General features: G+C 44.9%; 1 protein-coding gene across 2 annotated transcripts; it reads right to left on the reverse strand.

Annotated features, from left to right (window-relative positions):
• Positions 1–16,859: 16,859 nt before the first annotated feature.
• pdrg1 (p53 and DNA-damage regulated 1) lies at positions 16,860–20,968 on the reverse strand. 2 transcript variants are annotated; one of them, XM_018734056.2, is made up of 5 exons: positions 20,860–20,968; positions 20,552–20,633; positions 19,769–19,843; positions 19,319–19,399; positions 16,863–19,143 (listed from the first exon to the last, which is right to left on the reverse strand). In XM_018734056.2, the coding sequence occupies exons 1-5, from the start codon at positions 20,941–20,943 to the stop codon at positions 19,061–19,063; spliced, it is 405 nt and encodes a 134-aa protein (XP_018589572.1). In that variant the 5' UTR covers positions 20,944–20,968; the 3' UTR covers positions 16,863–19,060. The 2 variants fall into 2 exon arrangements, with proteins under 2 accessions (XP_018589573.1, XP_018589572.1); XM_018734057.2 differs by lacking the exon at positions 19,769–19,843 and having other exon boundaries at positions 16,860–19,143.
• Between the last annotated feature and the right edge of the window lie 465 nt (positions 20,969–21,433).

Below are 21,433 nucleotides of genomic sequence, written 5' to 3' on the forward strand. Positions count from 1 at the left end.
AGCCTGTGCTCTTTGCCCCACAGCCAAAGACCTGCACTGCCAGGTGTTGGACGTTGTTTGTTGATAGTAAACCAGCCACGCTTTCGAACCCTGTGCGGTTCCCTTCTGGCCGTTTTTGTTGCCGGGGACACCCACACCAAACTGTGCACAAAGACTGCCCACCATTGTTGCACCATTTCCCCCCGAAGTCCTATCCGCTCCACCATCTATCACGGCTCCTGGATGATGAAGTACTTCCTGTTTTTGCCCTGGTTCTTTCCGTTCCCCTGCGCCAATCAGTCAATTCAATTCATCGATCATCAAGATTTTCAATCATACAGATTGAAAATTATTACCTTAGAGAATTCTCTTAACTGATGCCGCTTTTGAAGTTGACTTGTTGTGAAGTGGCATCAGATCAATAGGGGAAGTGCTTCTAGAAAGTTCTGCCCTCCACTGCTGACCTTTGGATTACATTTATTCATTTAGCTGATGCTTTTCCCCAAAGCAACTTATAATTATTTACCAATTTATACAGCTGGTGATTTTACTGCAGCAATTTAGGGTAAGTACCTTGCTCAAGGGTACTACATCCAGAGGTGGGAACTGAACCTATGACCTTTGGGTCCAAAGACAGTACCTTTAACTGCTACAGGGTCTGATTGCCAGTCTTTCTCCTCTCCCTTTCCTTCAGTTTTTCCAAGCATTACCATTTTTTTAAGAGAATCTAGTCTTGATAAACCTCAGTCTCATTTTTTGTGTCTCCAATGACACGTATCGCTTGATTTGATCCAAGGTCTGTTTGTTTTCCCGCCTCTCCATGGTGTCCCCCTAAAGTTCCCTCTAGGTCGATGGCATCCATGTCTCTTCCTGCCCTGCTTTTCCAGTGTCCACCTTTCTAATCCATGTAACATTACAGAAAATACAATTGGCTGAACAGTCCTCAGTTCTACCAAGGATTATTTACATTTATTTATTTAGCAGACGCTTTTCTCCGAAGCGACTTCCAATGAACTTTATGCAGTGTTATCAGCCCACACACCTTATTCACCGTGGTGACTTACATTGCTAGATACACCACTTACGCTGAGTCACTCATCCATACATCAGTAGAACACACACGCTCTCTGTGTCACTCACATGGGTGAACCTGAACAACATGTCTTTGGACTGTGGGAGGAAACCAGAGCACCCAGAGGAAACCCACACAAAGATGGGCAGAACATGCAAACACCACAGAGACTGAGCGGGGATCAAACCCACGTCCTTTTACAAGACCCAGCTGCTGGGAGACAGCAGCGCTACTCGCTGTGTTACCATGTCACCCATCATTGAGAACAAGAGAGTCCAGTCTTCATGTAACATGTCCAAAATGCGATAAAGTAACTTGCAATGTTTTTTCATCAGTTAAGCAGCTTACAATCATTTTTGCATAGAAGTAACATAATTTATTAATTTTTACTAGACCGATTCAGGGGGTGCGGTGGTGTGGTGGTGCAGTGGGTTGGACCAGGTCCTGCTCTCCTATGGGTCTGGAGTTCAACTCCCACTTGGGGATGCCTTGTGATGGACTGGCGTCCCATCCTGGGTGTGTCCCCTTACGTCCTGAGTTGCTGGGTTAGACTCCGGTTCCCTGCGACCCTGTATGGGACGAGCGGTTCAGAAAATGCGTGTGTAGACCAATTCAGTGTAAGTACCTTGCTCAAGGGTAATACTGTAGGAATAGGATTTGAACCAGGAACCTGCAGAGAGCTGCACCCCAAAGCATTAAATCAACCGCTGTCCTCATAAACTACTCTACATCATCACTCTACCCCCAGCATCATTTGTATCCCATGATGCACCATTTTTCCCGTAGCGTGGCTCCCCCAGGACCTGTTCATGCCTGAGTATGCTGTCAGACGATTAATTGGGTAGAATGCGTGGTAATTTACCCTCTCACCGCTGGTGACCCCAGCTGTCGCAGCATCGTTTCGCTGAGCTTTTGTGGAATTGTATATCGAAGTGCTCATTATGCCCATGTCGATCTGTAGGCCGACGCCGACTCATCTGAACAGCCCAAATTAGCTCTGGCAGACAAAACGCGCCGCATTGAGAGCTCGGCAAAGTGCTCCACAAGGACATAATTGGCCCTCTGAGTGTCGATGAGCAGAGACTGAGTGGAGGAGATGTTGAAGGTGACGCCATTGCTCGTTTACCATCTTTTTTTTTCTCAGGGCAGCACAATGGCATAGGGAGTAGTTCTGCTGTCCCACAGTGCCTGGGTGGTGCGAGAGGATGTGGGTTTGATCCCCACTCAGTCTGTGTGGAATTTGCATGTTCTCCCTGAGTCTACGTGGGTTTCCTTGGGGTGCTCTGGTTTCTTCCCACACTCCAAAGACATGCTGTTCAGGTTCACCCATAGTGTGTGAGTGACACAGAGAGTGTGTTCCACTGATGTATGGATGAGTGACCCAGTGTAAGTAGTGTATCTAGCAGAGTAAGTCACCGCGGTGAATAAGGTGTGTGGGCTGATAACACTACTTAGAGTTCACTGGAAGTCGCTTTGGAGAAAAGTGTCTGCTAAATGAATGTAATATGAAGTTTCACCTGTTAAAAGGCATGAAAAAGAGAAGAAAAGTGACAAAAAATCAGATCTTTAAGTTCAAACACAGCCTTTGCTTCTGGCTCATTTGGTTTCGGGGTAAAAACAAGATCTTTCTCATTGTGCCTTTTTTCAAATATGTTTTGAAGTGTAATATGCGTGGTATTTTTTAAAATGCCGGACAACTTATTAAACAGGCATGTCTGAAGTATGCTCACCATATGGTGCGCTGGGGCACAACCTGAACCACATGCAACAAGACTGTCCCAGCATCTGCATTGAAAATCAGCAAATGATAGCGAGCAGTTTGCTTATAATAAGACATAATTGTGTTTCATTTCCGAAAGAAGGCCATTAGCTACTCGTACACTTTCCTCACTTCCTCTCCAGCTGCCTCACCATGGTCCGTGGACTTTCCTGAAATGTCAAAGCTGATTAATGGTTCGCCACAGACAGCCACCACCTGGCCACGTGTCTGCGCCCTTGAGACCCCCATCCGCTTAGATACAAGATCTATGGAATCTGCACATGTGACCGTGAGCAAACAGGTACAAATCCCATGTGGGGAGGGAGTCCTGCCGATGGCCCACTATCCCAAACTGCTACAGTAAATATCCAGCTGTGGAAACGTAAGCAGTAATAATGATCTTGGATAAATCAGCTGTCTAAAAAAAATTAGGAGCTGAAATGTAATACGTGGACCTCACACATACGACTTATTTCACTGGCCTCCCACTGTCTGATTATTTATCCCTCAATTCAGTCTCTTTTCGTACTTATTATGTTCAATTAACAATAAAACCTTTCTGAATTTTTCGTAGTTATGACACATTTTATATTGCTGACATCCATAATCCCCTCATAATGAGCACAGGGCCCTTCTCGGTTTTGCGCTTATGTTAAAGATCATGTTTTGGTTAAGTATTTTTTTCCCCCCCAACTCTGACCTTCCTGCAAGATTCCACTGGGAAGTTTATTTGGAAGGCGAGTGTTAAAATGAACTGTTGTTATTTTTTCAGTTTTATATGTGGGATTGTAATAATCTGAGCTCAGTGTTGGGGGGGAGAACATTCTGGTGAAAAACACCCAATAAAAGAAGGTGCAGAAACAATTTTTTTTTTTTTCCGTCCACTGCGCAAAATCCACCCAAATCTAAAGTGAAAGCAATAGAATTCGTGAATAAACATGTTGCTCTTTATATCCGTGCCAAGACACAAACTCGACCGTCTATTTAAGTTCCGTAAAATATGCTCTGTTTCTGTTAGTTGTAATTCGCACCATGTTGCTTTGTTTTCAACACATTTGTTTTCAATGTGCTCCGTGACACGTGAAGATGTGCTCGCCTTGTCTCCGCTCCCTGACTTGCTGTTTGGGTTCTACACTCTGATGAGTTCAGTCGTGTTGTCCAGGAACGGAAGTTCAGGGTAAACGTGGTACAGGGTAGGTCCAGCAGGTACTTGTTAGAATCTCCCCTCCTCGTCTCTCTCCACAGGGTTCCTGGAGCTACTCGCATCAAGATCCACGCTCTGGTTGCGGTCTACAAGACCATCGGCAGATCTACTCATCAATACCTACAGGACCTGATCACTCCCTACAGCACAGTAAGACCGCTGTGCTCCTCCACCTCCTGCTGCTTGGTGGTCCTGCTCACAAGGGGTCCGACATCCGAAACCTGAACGTTCTCGGTTTTGGCTTCGATGTGGTGGAATGAGCTCCCTCTGTCCCTCAGAGCTGCTGAATCCCACTTAACATTGCAAAAGGTTCTCAAACCCATCTCTTTCAGACCAACTTCTCTCCAGCCTACTCCACAGACCAAACTTTATTAAACCGTATAATTCATGTTTCTTGACTTCTTGCAGTTCGAAATAAGGAAGAACCCAGTTAAGTTGTTTTTTCCGTTCAGTTTGTTTGAATTCAGTGGTAATTTACCCTACGTGACAACGAGTACTGAGCTGGTTCTAATGACATCTTCAGAGATCCTTAGCGCCACATTCATTGTGGCACAGAAATAGGGACGTACAGAGCCTCTCCAGCGCTGACCTCCATAAACACAATATCCGTGTTTAAATTATTCTGGACTTAAACAGTTTGGATGCTTCCCCGTGGAAAGTGGTTGCAGATGTATCCTCGGCTTTTTGCGAGATGACAGAAAGCAGACTCAGAGAGGGCAGTGAGGGGAGAGGACCCGCATGGAGGAAACTGTGATAGGAACCAAAGGAACCCAGCGTCAAGGCAGCTGGGCTCTTCCACGGTTACCTCACGTGAGCCTTGCTTCTGCAGCGATGTGACGTTCGGCTTTGCGTGCTCAGGGAAGCACGACAGCGACTGTTATAAACAGGCCTTTTACACAACTTTGCAAACGGCAGCTTTGTGGAAGATCCGATCACTCCGTACACTCCGACGCGAGCACTGCGCTCCTTCACCTCTGGCCCCCGGCGTGTCCTGCTCGTGAGGGATTGTAAATTTAAGACTGGCTGGTTTTCAGTTGGTGGGATGAGCTCCCTCTGTCCCTCAGAGCTGCTGAACCCCTCCCACAATCAAGAAGGGTCTCAAACCCATCTCTCTCATGTTGACAGGAGTTGATGGCTGCATTCCGCTGGTGGAAGTGATCAGCATATCTGAACCTGGACATCAGCTCATCAAGTCTTCAGCGTCTAGTGACTGTGTTATTGTTATAAATAGCTGTATAAGTTTTCTCTGTTAGCTGCTACTGCTGGCACTCTTTTTCCATCTAGAATGCCCAAGAGGAGTGGGATGGCAGCATGGAGGTAGCCACTGGAACTTGGACCCCAAGATGTTTTTTTTCTCCCTTTCTTTTTCGTTGGGAGATTTTTATTTTCCTTTCCTCTGTGGTCAGTTGGTGTGCTTTACAGCTCTTATAATTAATACAGTTTTCGTAGTAATGTAATACATAGCCAACCTTCTATTTGTATCTCATGGTGCTTTGTTCAGCACTTTGCGTCACAGTGTGAGAAAAGTGTTCTATGCAAAGAAACTGAATTGAACCAAATTGAACTGAACTGAATTTTGAATTGAATTGAATTGGTACAGCTGGTATTTATCATTTTAATAACATGGTCATCTTATTTACCAACATTTCGTAAATAGGCCTGCTGTGATGCGCTGGGATTTCAAGGAGGGCCGGGGAACCGCTGGTACTCGGACCCTGAGAAGTTATTTTTCTTCTTAGTTCAGTCTGAGAGTTTTTTGTTTTCCTTTCCTCTGTTACCAGTTGACTGACTTACGTGCTGCTTACAAATAGTTGTTCTTTGGCTCACTTCTGTAGGACTGGTGCTCAACTGTTCAGTGCTCTACGTCACCCTGCTGAGAAGAAAACTTTACAAAAACAACAACTAAATAGAAAATATTTGAATAACCAATGCAGTGTGAATGTCTCTTGGGATGTATTACATTTACGAAGTAATGAGAGTGTGTGTGTGTCTTTTTTAACCCTCAGGTTGTGTTCCAACAAATCTGACCAATTTACATCTTTTACAAATATGGTTTCTTTCATCTTATTGCCATACGGCTCCATGACATCCTCCGCAGCAGGCATCTGAACACAACAAATTAACGATCGACGGTTTCAGTGAATTTTATGTGTTTTCTTCGCATTTTGAACATCTGCGTGCGGTCAGATCTGGGTGCCAGGGGAAATGAATGGATGAGATTATGATAAAGTGCAGAGGATTAAATGCAGAACTGAGTTCACTCACACACACACACACACACACACACCACTCCGCACAATGCCATGGACCATAAATTCCAGAAAGAAGGGTAGGACTTGCAATAATGCGATAGGAATGAATTTGGTTAAAGGGTGTAACAACATTAAGTGATCATCTGTCTTTCATAATCTGTGTAAACAATTATAAGGCACCGCCCACTTTTGGCCCAAAAAAAGGAACCTGTCTGGCACACAACCCGAGGGTTACAGCTTGCCACCTCCTGGTGCGTCTGATACATACAGCGGTACCATACTTGACTGTGTAAGGATTGCGGCTGCAGCGGGCAGCCTGAGCACAGATGGATGGCTTTCATTTGGCTGATCACCACTACCAACTCTCAACAACCGACACCAACACCAATCCCTCACACCACCACTGTTTACATTTGTTCGCTTAGCTGAGAACAACTGAACAATTATTTACACATTTATAATGCTGGGTAATTTTCAGTGGAGCAATTTAGGGTAAGTACCTTGCTGAAGGGTATTACAGCTGGAGGGGATTTGACCCCATGATGTTTGGGTCTAAAGGCAGCTACTCCAACTATTACTCATACCAACAGCTTGTACCACTACGAACCCTCGCACCGCTACTAACCCCTCTCCCTACCGTCAACCCCTCGCACCACGGACCAGCTAGTCCATTAGTAAGATCAAAAAAATTATGAAGGCGAGACTGCAGTTATTATATTGTCACATATATTATGAGAACAGCTGTATGACACATACAAATGGTTCTGCTTATGCATGATGCAGCTTTTGAAGGAGCAAATTTATTTATTTATCAGACACTTCCAATGAACTCTCTGTAGTGTTATGAGCCCACGCACCTTATTCACCACGGTGATTTACACTGCTAGATACACTACTTACACCGGGTCACTCATCTGTACATCCGCAGAACACACACTCTCTCTCTCTGTCACTCACACTATGGGTGAACCTGAACAGCCTGTCTTTGGAGTGTGAGAGGAAACCAGAGCACTCAGAGGAAACTCACACAGACACAGGGAAAACATGCAAACTCCACACACACCGAACAGGGCTCGAACCCATGTCCTCTCACACCACCCAGGCGCTGTGAGAGAGCAGCGCTACTCACTGTGCCGCCGTACCACCCAGTAGCAAGCAACCTTGTGAGAAAACACGGTCAACAAAAGGACAACTGCAAGGGCCACACTGAAACTACCCAGAATTTGCACAGGAATCTGTGCACGCTGTTGAAACCCGTCCCTCCCAGCCTCTTTTCACACCCAAACATGAACACGTGACTGAAGCAGGTGATGTCTCTGTTCATTCGTGCCTGAGACCATAGATGGGGCATCTGGTGCCATACCTCACATTTGGAACCTGTCAGACATTTCTCCATAACTCTATTATGCTCTTTTCATACAACCGTCATATTTAATTATAATAATTATTTATTTAGTCAGCACGCTCTGCTGCCTGGAGACTTATGAGTTCATACAGCTGGATGCTCTACCAGGATGTGGACCTGCCAAAATGTCTTGTGACACGGAACTCCTACGGTCTGTTCCCCTTCATGCGTAAGGATGACTGTCAAGAGCGAGAGAGTCCCCAGACAGCCTTAAACCTATTACAGCATTTAATAAATGGAGCTGAACTTTTATGGATATGGGCAGTCTGTACAAGGTCACGTAACAGTTGAAGGGAAGAGCTGCTCTGTAGAATCTATAGTTTATATACTTCCTTAATCCTCTTTCCTTGAACTCACAGTTCCCCACAGCAGACTGCACTGCATCTTTTTTCTTTTTTTTTATTTTACTGAATTTCAGGCTCCCACAGATTCAGCTGTGCACTACTCTCACTTTGTGTGCCATCATTCGTTCATTCACATTTTTATTTACTTAGCTGACACTTTTCTCCAAAGCGACTGCCAGCAAACTCTATGTAGTGTTATGAGCCCACACACCTTATTTACCGCGGTGACTTACACTGCTAGACACACTACTTACACTGGGTCACTCATCCATACATCAGTGGAACACACACACTCTCTCTCTGTGTCACACACACTATGGAGAAACCGGAACAGCATGTCTTTGGACTGTGGGAGGAAACCAGAGCACTTGGAGGAAATCCATGCAGACACAGGGGTAACATGCAAACTCCACACAGACTGAGTGGGGATCAAACCCATGTCTTCTCACACCACCCAGGTGCAGTGAAACAGCAGCATTACTCCCCGTGCCACTGTGCCATCCATTCTTCTTTCTTTCTTTCTTTCTTTCTTTCTTTCTTTCTTTCTTAATAACCACGCGTTCAGAGCAGGGTCACTGTGGTCCAGAATCTATCCAGGAAGCATAGGATGTGAAACAGAGTACAACCTGGATGGGACAGCAGTCCATTGCAGGGCAATCACGCACTCTCACACACAAACACACACTCACACTGGGCAATTCAGAGTCCCCAGCCCACTCAAAACACATGTCTTTGGACTGTGAGAGGAAACAAGAGCAGCAGGAGGAAACCCACATGAAAACAGGGAGGAAATGCAAACTCCACACAGACCGAGTGGCAAGAACTGTGAAAAACTATAAAAATTATGACAAACTTTCACTTTCAGTGTCTCTGCTATGCATCCAGTGCCCTGTATCACACATCGCCAGTACCATATTACTGTACTGTACTACCTCACACAGCTACTGCTTTCGTTTTTGCATTTATTCATCTGGCTGATGCTTTTCCCCAAAGTGACTTAAAATGCGAATCTTCTCATAATTATGTACCCATTTATATAGCTGGGTAATTTTACAAGAGCAATTCAGAGTAAGTACCTTGCTCAAGGGCGCTGCGGCAGCAAGCGAGACTGAAACTGGCAACCTGTGGGTTCAAGGCAGCAGCTCTAAGCACCGCGCTACCAGCTGTGCCCCTTCCTCTAAAGGAAAATGTAAAACACTTTCCATTTTACATCGGTAGCCCGAACGCGATTAGAATCTTGCAGCATCTCGTCGGTTCTTGGCTGGAAAGAAATGAAATCGACGTGTTTATACACGGCGTTGGTTATCTCAGACACATGGTCCGCTGGATGAAATAATGGAATATCTCTTCATGTTTATGTAAGGGTTATATAAAGAGGGCCTTGCCCTGCAGCATCAGAAGGTTCGAGAGTAATAGGGCACCACATGCCAAAATAATATTTAAGTTTAGATATGAATGTAAACAGTGGAGTAAAACAGGCCCCGGGCTTCTTTGAACATTATGGTCCAAAGAGGACACGATGAAGAGCTATATTGGCAGGAGAGATTATGGTGCGGCATTAATTCTCAGCCAAGTGCGGCGAGAGACACGGAGATGGTAAACAGACGCGTGGTGAGTATCGGCAGCTCGGTTTGTCCCGGAGCCAAAGCCAACAGCGGCTCCGGTTTGTTCCCACGGGGAAGCGCCTGACAGCCGACGACGGCAGAGCTCGCTGCGAATCCGTACCGCGGTACCGCAGCGGGTTTGTACTGTAAGCTGCTTTTACAGTAACAGACACATCACACAATAGAAATAACCCTCGGTTTTAAAGCCCGGAACGAGCTGTGATGGTGTAACGCGGTGTAGAGATGACATAAGCTTTGTTCTGTTAATAAATGAGCATTGATTAATCTAGACCTGTAAAACGTACAAAATGCAGAAAGCAAAAGGGTGTATGAAAGATTATTTATCCATTTGTTTATGGACATATATGTTTATTGAATTTTAACAGTAGTAGAACTGCCTTTCTGACAGTGGTATTATTATTATTATTATTATTATTATTATTATTATTATCAATGTTGTTGCTATTCTTTAACTTATGTCTGTTTGTTTGTTTGTGTCTTTTTATTTGTTTTCTTGGTGCTTACTGATCAAGTCCAGTCATTTTCACCCTATGGATGTTTGTGCTTTATGATGTTGTAGCAGTGCAGTTTTCTTCTGGAATAATATTTTTCAGTCATTTTTTCATTTATTCATTACTTATTTATTCTGCCCTTTTTTTTTTTTACCATATTTTACTAGTTGGGTGGGTGCTGTTTTATGAACGACTCTGAGCTGGCACCAGTAGACATTTGTCAGTGCGGTTATTTGCTGTCGTATTTCTCCTTGTCGGGGCCACAAGTGGCTCTGGATGAGAACATCAGCCAAATGAAGGAATTCCACCGTAATGTGCTGCACATGTTTGGGTTGAACCCGCACCCTGTGCACCGCCGGGCCGCCGAGCCACCGCTCGCTGTTGTCCCGAGACGAGTGCACACCGAACTGGAGCAGCACGTCGATTTAATGGCTCCGCAAACACCGGTCCAGATCCCGGGAGCGTAACAATACCTGCCCCGCCCCACCCTGTCATGCCCCGCCCCATCGCACATGTCCCGTCCCATCTCACCATGCCCTGCCCCATCTCACCATGCCCCACCCCATCACACACGTCCCGCCCCATCTCACCATGCCCTGCCCTATAGCACGATGCCCCGCTCCATCTCATCATGCCCTGCCTTATACCACAATATCCCGCCCCATCTCACCATGCCCCGCCCCATCTCACCATGCCCCGTCCCATCTCACCATGCCCTGCCCTATAGCAGGATGCCCCGCCCCATCTCATCATGCCCTGCCTTATACCACAATACCCCGCCCCATCTCACCATGCCCTGCCCTATAGCACGATGCCCTGCCTTATAGCACGATACCTCACCCCATCTCACATGCCCCGCCCCATCTCATCATGCCCCGCCCCATCTCACCGTGCCCCACCCCACGCCCCGCTCCAGCCAGCCACCGCTCACACTGCTCCCCGCTCCGTTCCATCACTCTGCACGCCGTTTGACCTTCTCCACAGGTCTGCTGCGTGATGAATGAAGACAAGCAAGGTGCTTATTCACTGCGTTAAGGAAGCTGCAGGGGCTTTAGAACCACGGTTGTGGAAACCGTTCTCGTTGGAGACACAGTCTGGCGTCTGTCTCATGGTGCCGGTGAAACAGCAGACAGATGGAGCGCGGATACAGTCGGGTTCCAGTTCTAGCTAAATCCCCTTTTATTCCGTCTCACTTGTCTCTGTCTTTTTCTTTGTGTTTTTTACATTTATATTTATACACGTGGGATGTACATCCCTTTGGGGAAAAAAGCGTGTGACAAATGAATATTTGCGTGCCACAGACTCCAAAGCGACACATCAGAAAGTCAGAATGATTTACCCCTATATACCGCAGGGTGCATTTTTACTGTATCAGTTCAGGGTAAGTACCTTGATCAAGGGTACCACGGCAGGAGGTGGCATTCAGACCTGAGTCCTTTGAGCAAAAGGCTGCAGCCCTTAACTGCTACACTAGCTGCTGGTAACAGTGATTTACCCATTTATAAACCAGGGTGATTTTTACTGTATCAGCTCAGGTTAAGTACCTTGGTCAAGGGTACTACAGCAGGAGGTGTGGTTTCAGTCAAATACCTTCAGACTGCGAGGCGACACCAGTCATCGCTCAGCTATCAGCTGCTCCTTTTGCTGCTTCTTTAAATTGCACACAAAGGAACCCCTCGGAGTCAGAAAGGTCACACCCCCTGAACCCAACATCCACGACCCGCTGTTGTTCCCCAAAACCTTACTGACACCTTAACCAAGGATGCAAGACCTCAGTCCTCAGTGATGATAACTGCCTGAGCTGGATGAGTACGGCAGCTGAGGAGGAGAAAGCAAAAAACCAGTCATGATGATGGAGAAAATAATAAACCTCTTGGGGTCCAAGTACCAGTAGCTGCTCCTCCCCCCCTTTAGAGTATTCAACTGTGGTCACAGGGGACCCGTTTGGACGTATCTACAACTAAAAGATCAGCACATGAAGCTGCACAAAGTCCTATGGAGGCCATCGAGAGAGGAGTCGAGGTCCAGGCTCAGGTGGCTGATCTGGAGGGGCAGCGGATGGCCGTCCCTTCTGTGCTTCAGGCGGCAAATGAAAGGCGCTGGTTCGACCGCCAGCTTCCCAGGTGCCTCAGGAGTTCCTAAAGGCACCATGATGCTCCAGGAGAGACGGGGGGAGCGAGGACAACCAGCGGGCGCAACACCGATGGTCAAGGAGCCGGACCACCAAAGCAGCACGACCAAGACCAATAAGGTGGTGCTGCCACCGCGGCTTCTTGGTTTCCCCCCGAACCCTCGATAAATCTGTGCTCTCAGCTTGGGCCTCCCCAACATGCAAGTGGCAGTGATGCCGCAGCTCCCTGTCTTCAGCTGTCCTTTTCCATGTCCTGAACGTTGTGATAAGGGGGCCTTTCCTTCCTTCTCCTGATGTTCCTCAACACCTATCAGTGACCCTCGTAGTCCATCTGTTCTCCCCATTCTTGCTGTGTGACCTGAACCTCTTTTGACTGCCAGGTAACATCTCAACATCATCTCTGACTCCTGTTTCCGCCCTTATTTCTGAGTGTCTGACGTGCTCCGCAACGTTTGTGCTGCTAATTCTACGTTCTCTTGCTCTCCAGGTCCTTACGAGATAGTTGCTGGGCCTGTATGGAGTTCCGGAAGATGCGGCTGCTGTGCTAACAGGCGCTTGCTTCAGATGTAATGTCTAATTTCTGCTGTTTTTAATTGTGCTTTCTTTTCGACTGACAGCCTTCCAAGGCGCTCCTTTATTTTTATTAAGAACAAGAACATTTACTATCACACTGGAGTAAAATCAGCTGCGATCGTAATCCATTTTTCACGCACCATCATGTAAAATGACAAACAGGGTTGAGTGGCTAGGAATGGTCCCAAAAGAAACCGTGTTCTGCAAATCATGAATTACAATCCAACTCAAGATATAAGGGAAATGATCCACCCGTGACACCAGTGTCAGTTGTTGATGTCATGCACACATTGTATTTTCTCTGAGATGTACGTCGCTTTGGAGAAAAGCATCTGCTAAATGAATTAATGTAAATGTAAATAACCAGCTGCCCTGAGCAGGGTCAGAATGAAGTGGAGCCTATCAGGAAAAAATGTGTAAATGAATAAAGACAGAAACAGATACACGCACACCATCTGAACCACTTGTCCCATACGGGGTCGGAGTGAACCGGAGCCTAACCCGGCAGCACAGGGCGTAAGGCTGAGGGGGAGGGGACACACCCAGGACGGGACGTCAGTCCATCGCAAGGCACCCCAAGCGGGACTCAAACCCCAGACCCACCAGAGAGCAGAGCCCACTCCAATCCACTGCACCACCACGCCCCCTAATCAGATACAGTACTGTGCAAAAGTTTGAGGCACTTTGGGGAAAAAGACCTGTAAAGTAAGAATTATTCCAAAAATAATGCTCTGAATTAATAAACTTCCTACTAAGCTTAGTAACCATCCATTGTCAACTGCTTCTCTAGAGCGGGGTCTCAGCGGGTTTGGCTGGGTCCCGCTCTCTGGTGGGTCTGGGGTTCAAGTCCCGCTTGGGGTGCCTTGCAATGGACTGGCGTCCCGTCCTGGGTGTGTCCCCTCCCCCTCCGGCCTTGCGCCCTGTGTTGCCGGGTAGGCTCCGGTTCCCCGTGACCCCATATGGGACAAGCAGTTCTGAAAATGTGTGTGTGTGATCAATTCCATGTTACTTTAGAGGAAATCACATGTGTAGTAGAAACACGCAAGTAGTGCAGGTGTAAAAATAAGTGAAGTCCAAGTTACATTGGTTAAAGCAAGGAGGTAAGTAGAAGGAATCGGGGAGGAAATCATAGTTATTTATTCATCTTATCAGTTTATTTTGAGATTTTATATAAGAATAACAACCATCCCTATAGGATTCACATACTTTCAAGGTGTTGTTTGTGTGTGTGTGTGTGTTCGTTCTATATGGCTGGTCCATTACCGGAGGGAGAGAAGAGGAGCAGGGACAGCAGAAGCAGGCAAGCAGAAACCCAAGCGAGTCTGGCAGTGCGGTACGCCCTCACACCCCAGGGGTGAGGCCTCTTCCGCTCTTTCCGTGGCTACTTTGACTTTATTCCAGTTTAATTAACGAGAACTTTGACTGCTTTGCTCTTTTCGAATGGAGAGTCTAACATCCTTGCGCTTTTAGTTCATGGGCAGCAGGTGGCACAGTGGTTTATGTTGCAACCTTGCAATGTGAAGGACCCAGGTTCGAATACCACCTCCTGCTGCAGTACCGTTAATTCACGGTCAATATCTTGATTTGTACCGCTGAATAAATAGGTAAGTCACTTTCCAGAAAGTGTCAACTAATGGAGCAAATGCTCATATCTTACTCTGAAATTAGGCTACATCTTTCGGCACTGTTGTCATTCGGTCCAGAAATAAAAAAAAATGGATGTTATCGGTGTTGCTTGTTCCAGAGGTGAGATGACAGTCACTGAACGCAAGTACTCCTGGGAACCACACTCTTCTGCAGAGAGATGCGAGTCATCAAACAAGAGACAAAAATGTGGACCAGAAACAACCACAAATCTTCCTGGTCTGTGGGCTAAATGCAGCTCTGGCTTTAACCGCAAAATCAAAGATCAATTACAACCAAAGATTCAGAGCAGCACACTGAGGAGATTTTTGATCCTTTTGTGGATTTATTATTACTGTTATTATTATTATTACCTTTTTTCATACACTGTTGGTTTAGTGCAGGGTTCCAGTCATCAATCACAGAGAGTGTGAGACAGGGTACACCAGTCCATCACAGGGCCGTCTCTCCCTCTTTCTCTCTCTCTCACAAACACACACAAACACACAAAGGGTGATTTGGAGTCACAAATCCACCCGAGACACATCTTTGGACTGTGGGAGGAAACCAGAGCACCTGGAAGACACCCACATAAACGTGGGGAGAACATGTACATTCCACACACACTAAGTTGGATTCAAACCCAGAACCCAGGAGCTGTGAGGGAGCAACAGCATTTGCTGCTATGCAACCCACTATTATTACCATTATTACTACCAAAAAGTAGCTCCAAAGTGTACAGTGTTCTACCCTCCATATACGTGTACAGCAGCTGTGGGTTAGAACCTCTGAGATGTTGGCTGTGGCGCTGGAGGACACACCTGTGAGAAAAGGCGCCTTGTTCACGTTTATTAACTTTTCAGACACTCTCCTCCAAAGCGATGCACATCTGAGAGTAAACAAAAGTGCGTCAACAATAGACGAAGAGCTTTAGACACAGACATATTATCGAGCTGGCGTGTCTGACACCACAATGTTGCCGGTTCACATCCCTCCAGCCGCTGCCTATAGAAGAGAGAATCGTATAACGATAAACTGAAAGAAAGGGAATCCTTTTTCCCCGTTATACTTTCGGAGGGACTTTGCCATCGCAGATTCATAAAGGTGTAATATAAAGAAAAGGGGAAATATTCTTTGCACCCTGCTTATGGATTCAGTGTCAAAGGCTCTTCCTGCACCCCGCTGTCCTCTTACCTTCGATCCCCTATTATTTGGCCCTACTGGTCCCACCAATTCTTCCCAGCGACAGGTTTCCACTGGCGTTCGCACCCGCCGAACATTAGTCGAAAAACGCAAGCGTGGCTTTCGAATTCCACAAATCAAACGGCTCAGACGGACGGGAGCCGCAAAGCGAGAGGCTGCGACAGAAAATCATAAGAGCAACAATTTCTAGTTGGGTTTGACTGCGTTAATAATAATAATGACAGTAATAACATGTTTGGCGGATGCAGCAAAGCCAGTTCTTTCACTGCAGGCCTCCAACAGCTTATTTATTATTTATTGGCTGGTTACTAAGTAGACTTTTTGGCTGCGTTCCACTGCCCAGGAATTCGCCATAATCAAAATATATTTTAGGCTTAATACTACATTTTCGGGTTTAAATTTAAATAAAAATAAAAAAAACTGTACAGGTTGTAGCCATCCTTAGAAAAAAAAAAAAAAAAAAAGACATCTCAATGAGTTACAGATTAAAGGAAAACTGCCCGGGGGGGTGGGGGTTCTGGTGGCAGCAACTGATGCTCGGACCTCCAGGGGCTTAAATTTTTCCATTTAGGTTTTAACTTGTTTTTGGGCATTTTGTTTTTCCTCTCCTCAACTGTTAGACGGATAACTTCTGAATACTACGTTAGCAAATTTGATGATCAAATTTAATTCATTTAACTGCGGTGAGAAAATAAACTGAATTGAATTTTTATGAATGATCAGGTTCTCCTTCATTCATTCATGTTGTTAAAGGAAACAGCAGAACTCGACACTTTGCCTAGAGAGTAATAAAAGCGACTCGGATGCTGACAGGTGGTATGTGTGAAACTCAGCAGAACGTCGACTGCGGTCACTCAAAGCCACAGGTGCAGGCGGCGACTTCCCCCGTCCCACTGAGTCACACACACCTCACCTCAGACTCACCTGAGAGGCGGCTCGAACCCGGAGTCTGTGGCACGCAAATCCCTCGGGCCCACGTGAACGCGTGCGCCTCTTGCCACCAACCCGGCTTGGAGCGCAGAGCATTTCCCTCCTGTTCTCAGGCCTTCCTGTCACGACATGTCCAACTTCATTTCACACAATTACCTTTCTTTTTTTTCTAAATTTCTTTCCCCCCCAGGAGTGAACGACAGGGGAGAGAGTCATTGTTTGCTTCCTGGAACAAACCGTTCTTTTGTTATTCCGTTTAATCATTCAGTATCAATAGAACCTGATTCATCTCAGCAATGAGCTCCTACACACTTGCACTTATATTTATTTATTCATTTAGCTGACACTTTTCTCCAAAGCGACTCACAATGTTAAGCGACTTTTACTGTAATATTCTTTCAAGTCCCACAATGGGGGCGGCTGCCAGTTCTCCAGCCAGGCAACAGTAAATATTCATAGTTCACAGAAATTGAGCAAATGCGTCTCATGTGAAGATGGAAGAGGATTAACGCAAAACGCATACTCACAAACTCAGCAAAATGTGCACTTAAAAAATTTGAAGCTACTTCATTTCAAATATCATACATTGGATAAAATGCATTTTGGGTAACTCTAATTAAACAAGTGCTGTCAAATGTTACTACATGTATATAAAGACTATGGGCAGCTAAGTTCATATGTGAAAATACAACTAATATCAAACCCCAAATGGCCTTTAATTAGTCTCTGCACAAAAGCTCAACAACTGCAGTGATTGGTTAAGACGCGTCGCCATCTAGCGGTTGCCTTGTGAATTACTCCTCTGGTCAAAAACACAATTGAAGAGTTGAAATTAAGAAGTAATCCAAAATATTGACTCAGAACAAAAAACATGATTTATGAGCAAGAAACATCTGGACTGCATGAGGAAACCAGAGCACCTAGAGGAAACCCAGGCAAACACTGAGAGAACATGCAAACTCCATAGAGACTGAACCAGGGTCAAACTGACACCCAAGTTCGCATGCTGTACCACCCTATAAAATTAAACTAAATGTAAAGAAAACAAGTAGTGCCACTTTTCACTAAAGACAACTGGTAAAAAACTCGAGTCCCTCTGTGTCATAAAACCCACAGATGGATTATTACTTCTTTACAATCTACGTGCACCATTTCTCACCTGCAATCTTAAGTTTATGACATTTCACCAGTGTGCCACCTGATACCAATATGTGATATGAATTCAGATTACTAGAATTCCAAAAGTTTGGAATCAGCAAGAAATGTTCATGTTTTTGAAAGAATTGATACTTTATCAAGATACCATTAAATTGATCTTAAAATATAGCCAAGAGATCTTTACTAATGTTGCGAATGGCTACTACTGCCTAACGTCAGATTGCTAAGAAACTGAAGGGTTCATGTAAAGGTTTCCACTACTGTTTTGAGTGAAAAGGGCAAACTGGATCTAACCAGGATAGAAGAAGACATCGAAGGCCCAGATGCACAACTGCACAAGAGCATTACATCAGAGTCTGTGTTAAAGAAACAGACACCTTACAAGTCCTCCGTCAACTGCTTCCTTAAATAATATACACATCACTGTCATCTCAGGTGAAAAAACAACTCCGGGACACTGGCCTTAAAGACAGAGTGAAAGAAAAAGCCATATTTGAAACTGCCAAATAAAACAGGGCACAGACATTGGACAGCTGAAGGATTGGAAAAGAGTATTATGGACAGGTGAGTCTAAGTTTAAGGTGTTTCAAGGAGAACATATGCGAGATGTAGAACAAATGAAAGGATGCTAGAGGGGTGCTTAATGCCTTGTATCAAACATGGTGGAGGAAGTGTAATGTTATGGGGCTGCTTTGGAGCTGATAAGGTGTGAAATTTGCACAGAGTGCAAGGAATAATGAATCAGGAAAGCTATCACTCTTTTTTACAATGTCATGCCATCCGCGGTGGTCAGTACTTGTATGGTCTTTGATGGACTGGCCAGCACAATCGTGGATTCTTTGATGAATTTAAGGTTTACTGTATAGTTATATGAAATATAAACAATGTTATAACATTGTCAATGTATTGACTATCTTTTCTAATCCATTATTGCTACCTTGGTGAATAAAAATCATCAATTTAACAAATGCTGCATGACTCCAACCTCTGGAACACTAGTATAAGTAAAGGAAACAAGCCTCTCCAACTTTCATATCTCAAATACGTAGTTCATTCAGAACTTTGTTACAATAAATAAAATAAAAACAAAAAAATACAAATTAACCGTCCATATTCCACAAGCAGTGCAACGATCACACTTTCCTTGGTCGCAGAAGTCCAACAAGACCACAGCAAGAGATGATTCCCATTCAAGCGACCACAGATGTTCAGCATCTCCATTTCGAGGATGTTCAAGGTTCTGAGTCCCTTCTCAGGTCACCAAGCTTTTCTGTAGCAGGTCCATCGGTGGCCCAAAAGCCACAGCCCAACTCATCTCTTTAGAACCTGGTTGATGGCCTTCATCTCGTCTCTGCTGAGCGGGGACAGGTTGAACCCTTTCAATTCAGGCTTTCCTGAAAAATACACAAAACTGGTTTAAGAACACATTGTAGAAGCACATTACTGGGTTCTGCTTAATAAAAAGGCTGCAGTTCATTTAAATTTAAAAGAAAAAACAGACATAAGTACATCACTAACATTCATGTAGGATTAAAGTAAATAATGTGTAACTTTAGGAGAACACCATACCCTGTAGCTCATTCAAGCGGTTAACCTTCACTTTCAAACGCTTTCGGATATCACATATCTCCTTGTCCAGTTGCTCCTGGTCTGTTCGTGCGAGGAAAGGACAATAGAACCAACTGTGTTAACAGATATTGATAAGAAATGTGTGGCAGTAGCACATAAATTTGCATCACTCTTCCTGGCAGGATCTTCTTTGCATTTCCCATCTGACCCAAAATTGTAAAGGTGGCTACCAGAAACGGTGTTATCAGACAAACAAGCCACATCTTCATAACTGTGTGTTTGTGCCTAAAGCTCTTCATCTGTTGTTAATACACTGTTATTTACTACTCTGACTTGTTGGTTGTTTTGGAAAAAAAAAAGCGCCCGCTGAATGAATGAATGTGCATACAATCACGAGAACGGAGGAAGCACCACATTTCATTCAGTTTCTCTCAGATTCCACTCACTTACCTTTATGGATCATCTGCCTGGTTGTCTTTTTGGGCAGCTTTATGAACATGCTCCCAAAACACACCTTGATTTTATCTGCGAAGGAGGAGGGAAGGGAAAGGAAGGAAAACAGGGTGTCCGTAATCGAGAGACCTAAAGTAGAACGGAGGAAGCCAACAACTAACGTCTGGAAACTTGTGGCTTTTACATTTACATTTATTCATTCGGCAGATGCTTTTCTCCAAGGCGACGTACGTCTCAGCAAAAACTAAACTAAACGTGTTCAACAGGTATGGATCGGACAGGAACCAGGTCAGGACGAAGTCAGTCCGTAACACCTTTACAAGTAATGCTTTACAAAGCCAGGTGTCATGCTAAAAATCTGAAACACCACCATACTGCATCGTATAGATTCACCATGGTATGTTTAGGTGAGCCTCAGATACAGTAACAGTGTCTTTCAGACAGTGTATTTTAACAGTCACGGCTTCCACACACTTAATTACACAGAGGTCCACATATTCGACATTGCTCATATGGACAACTACTTCTTACATTTTCTATCCCTCTCCTCGATGATCTTCCTGTTTTTTTTTTTTTTTTTCCTTTTTATTACCTGTTTTATTTTGCTCATCATCATGTTTCACTCCAATTTCTACATTCATTGCATTGAACATTTGCGTTAATGGTAACTCATATCATATGTTATCTTTACTTATTTGAAAGCACTCTAGGAAGGTGTTCAATATATAAAAATTGTTATTATTATTATTATTATAAAACACTGTGTTGTTCTCTTCTCACCCTCGTCACTCATTTCCGCGTCTCTCCGCAGTGCGTTCAGAGCCTCTCTGTTCCTATTTCTTCTCACATCGAGATCTACAATCTGAAATATGTAGATAATGTATTAGTGACAAGTGGTAATTAATTATATAAATTATATATTAATTAACATTACAATTACGTCGTCTCCGTGCCAGAGGCTGACAGACACACAGAGTCTCAGAGACGGCTGTGCTGCAGCATTTTCCACTTTGATAAACGGTAAGAAAGGAAAAAATAATAATAAATTGCACATTTTCTATTTATTATTAGATTTTATGTGCCACCACCTGCTGTTTGTCCGCCAGAACATCCTCTGCTGCTTCCTCCACTTCTGCCAAATACCGCAGGACTCGCTCCGTCGAGGCCTCCATGATTGTTAGCCGGAAGTGCACCGCCTTAAGGTGTCCGCCCTTGTTCAGGAAACACGGTCCCCTCAAACTATAGGCCCGCGCTCTTACACACACCTGGTGATCCTGTTGTCTGTAGGTTTTGAATACTTGTCCACTTCCGAATTCCAACAAATTCCATTTCTGCCACTGAAGCACCAAAACCGGAAGCACCATCTGCCTTTTTCCTCCCGGATAAACCAGTTCAGGTTTTTTCTGGTTCACGATGTGAGACAGTAGAGGACGTGGTCCATTTGTACAGCTGCAGAAGTCAATTTGTACCTGTTGTACTGTAGCCGGTGCTCATTGCAAACATTTCATTTGGGAATAAAAGTCTCCCATGTATTTGTAAGCAGACACTAGAGGTGTTTGAGGCCACTTCAGGCACAGCTCATTTGCCATAGAGCCAATGAACATCAACAAACGTGTGGGGCCACACTTTACAGCCCCTTCGCTGAGCATCATCTTCATTTTC

The sequence above is a fragment of the Scleropages formosus genome, chromosome 22, assembly GCF_900964775.1.
Source record: "Scleropages formosus chromosome 22, fSclFor1.1, whole genome shotgun sequence".
Taxonomy (NCBI): Eukaryota; Metazoa; Chordata; class Actinopteri; order Osteoglossiformes; family Osteoglossidae; genus Scleropages; species Scleropages formosus.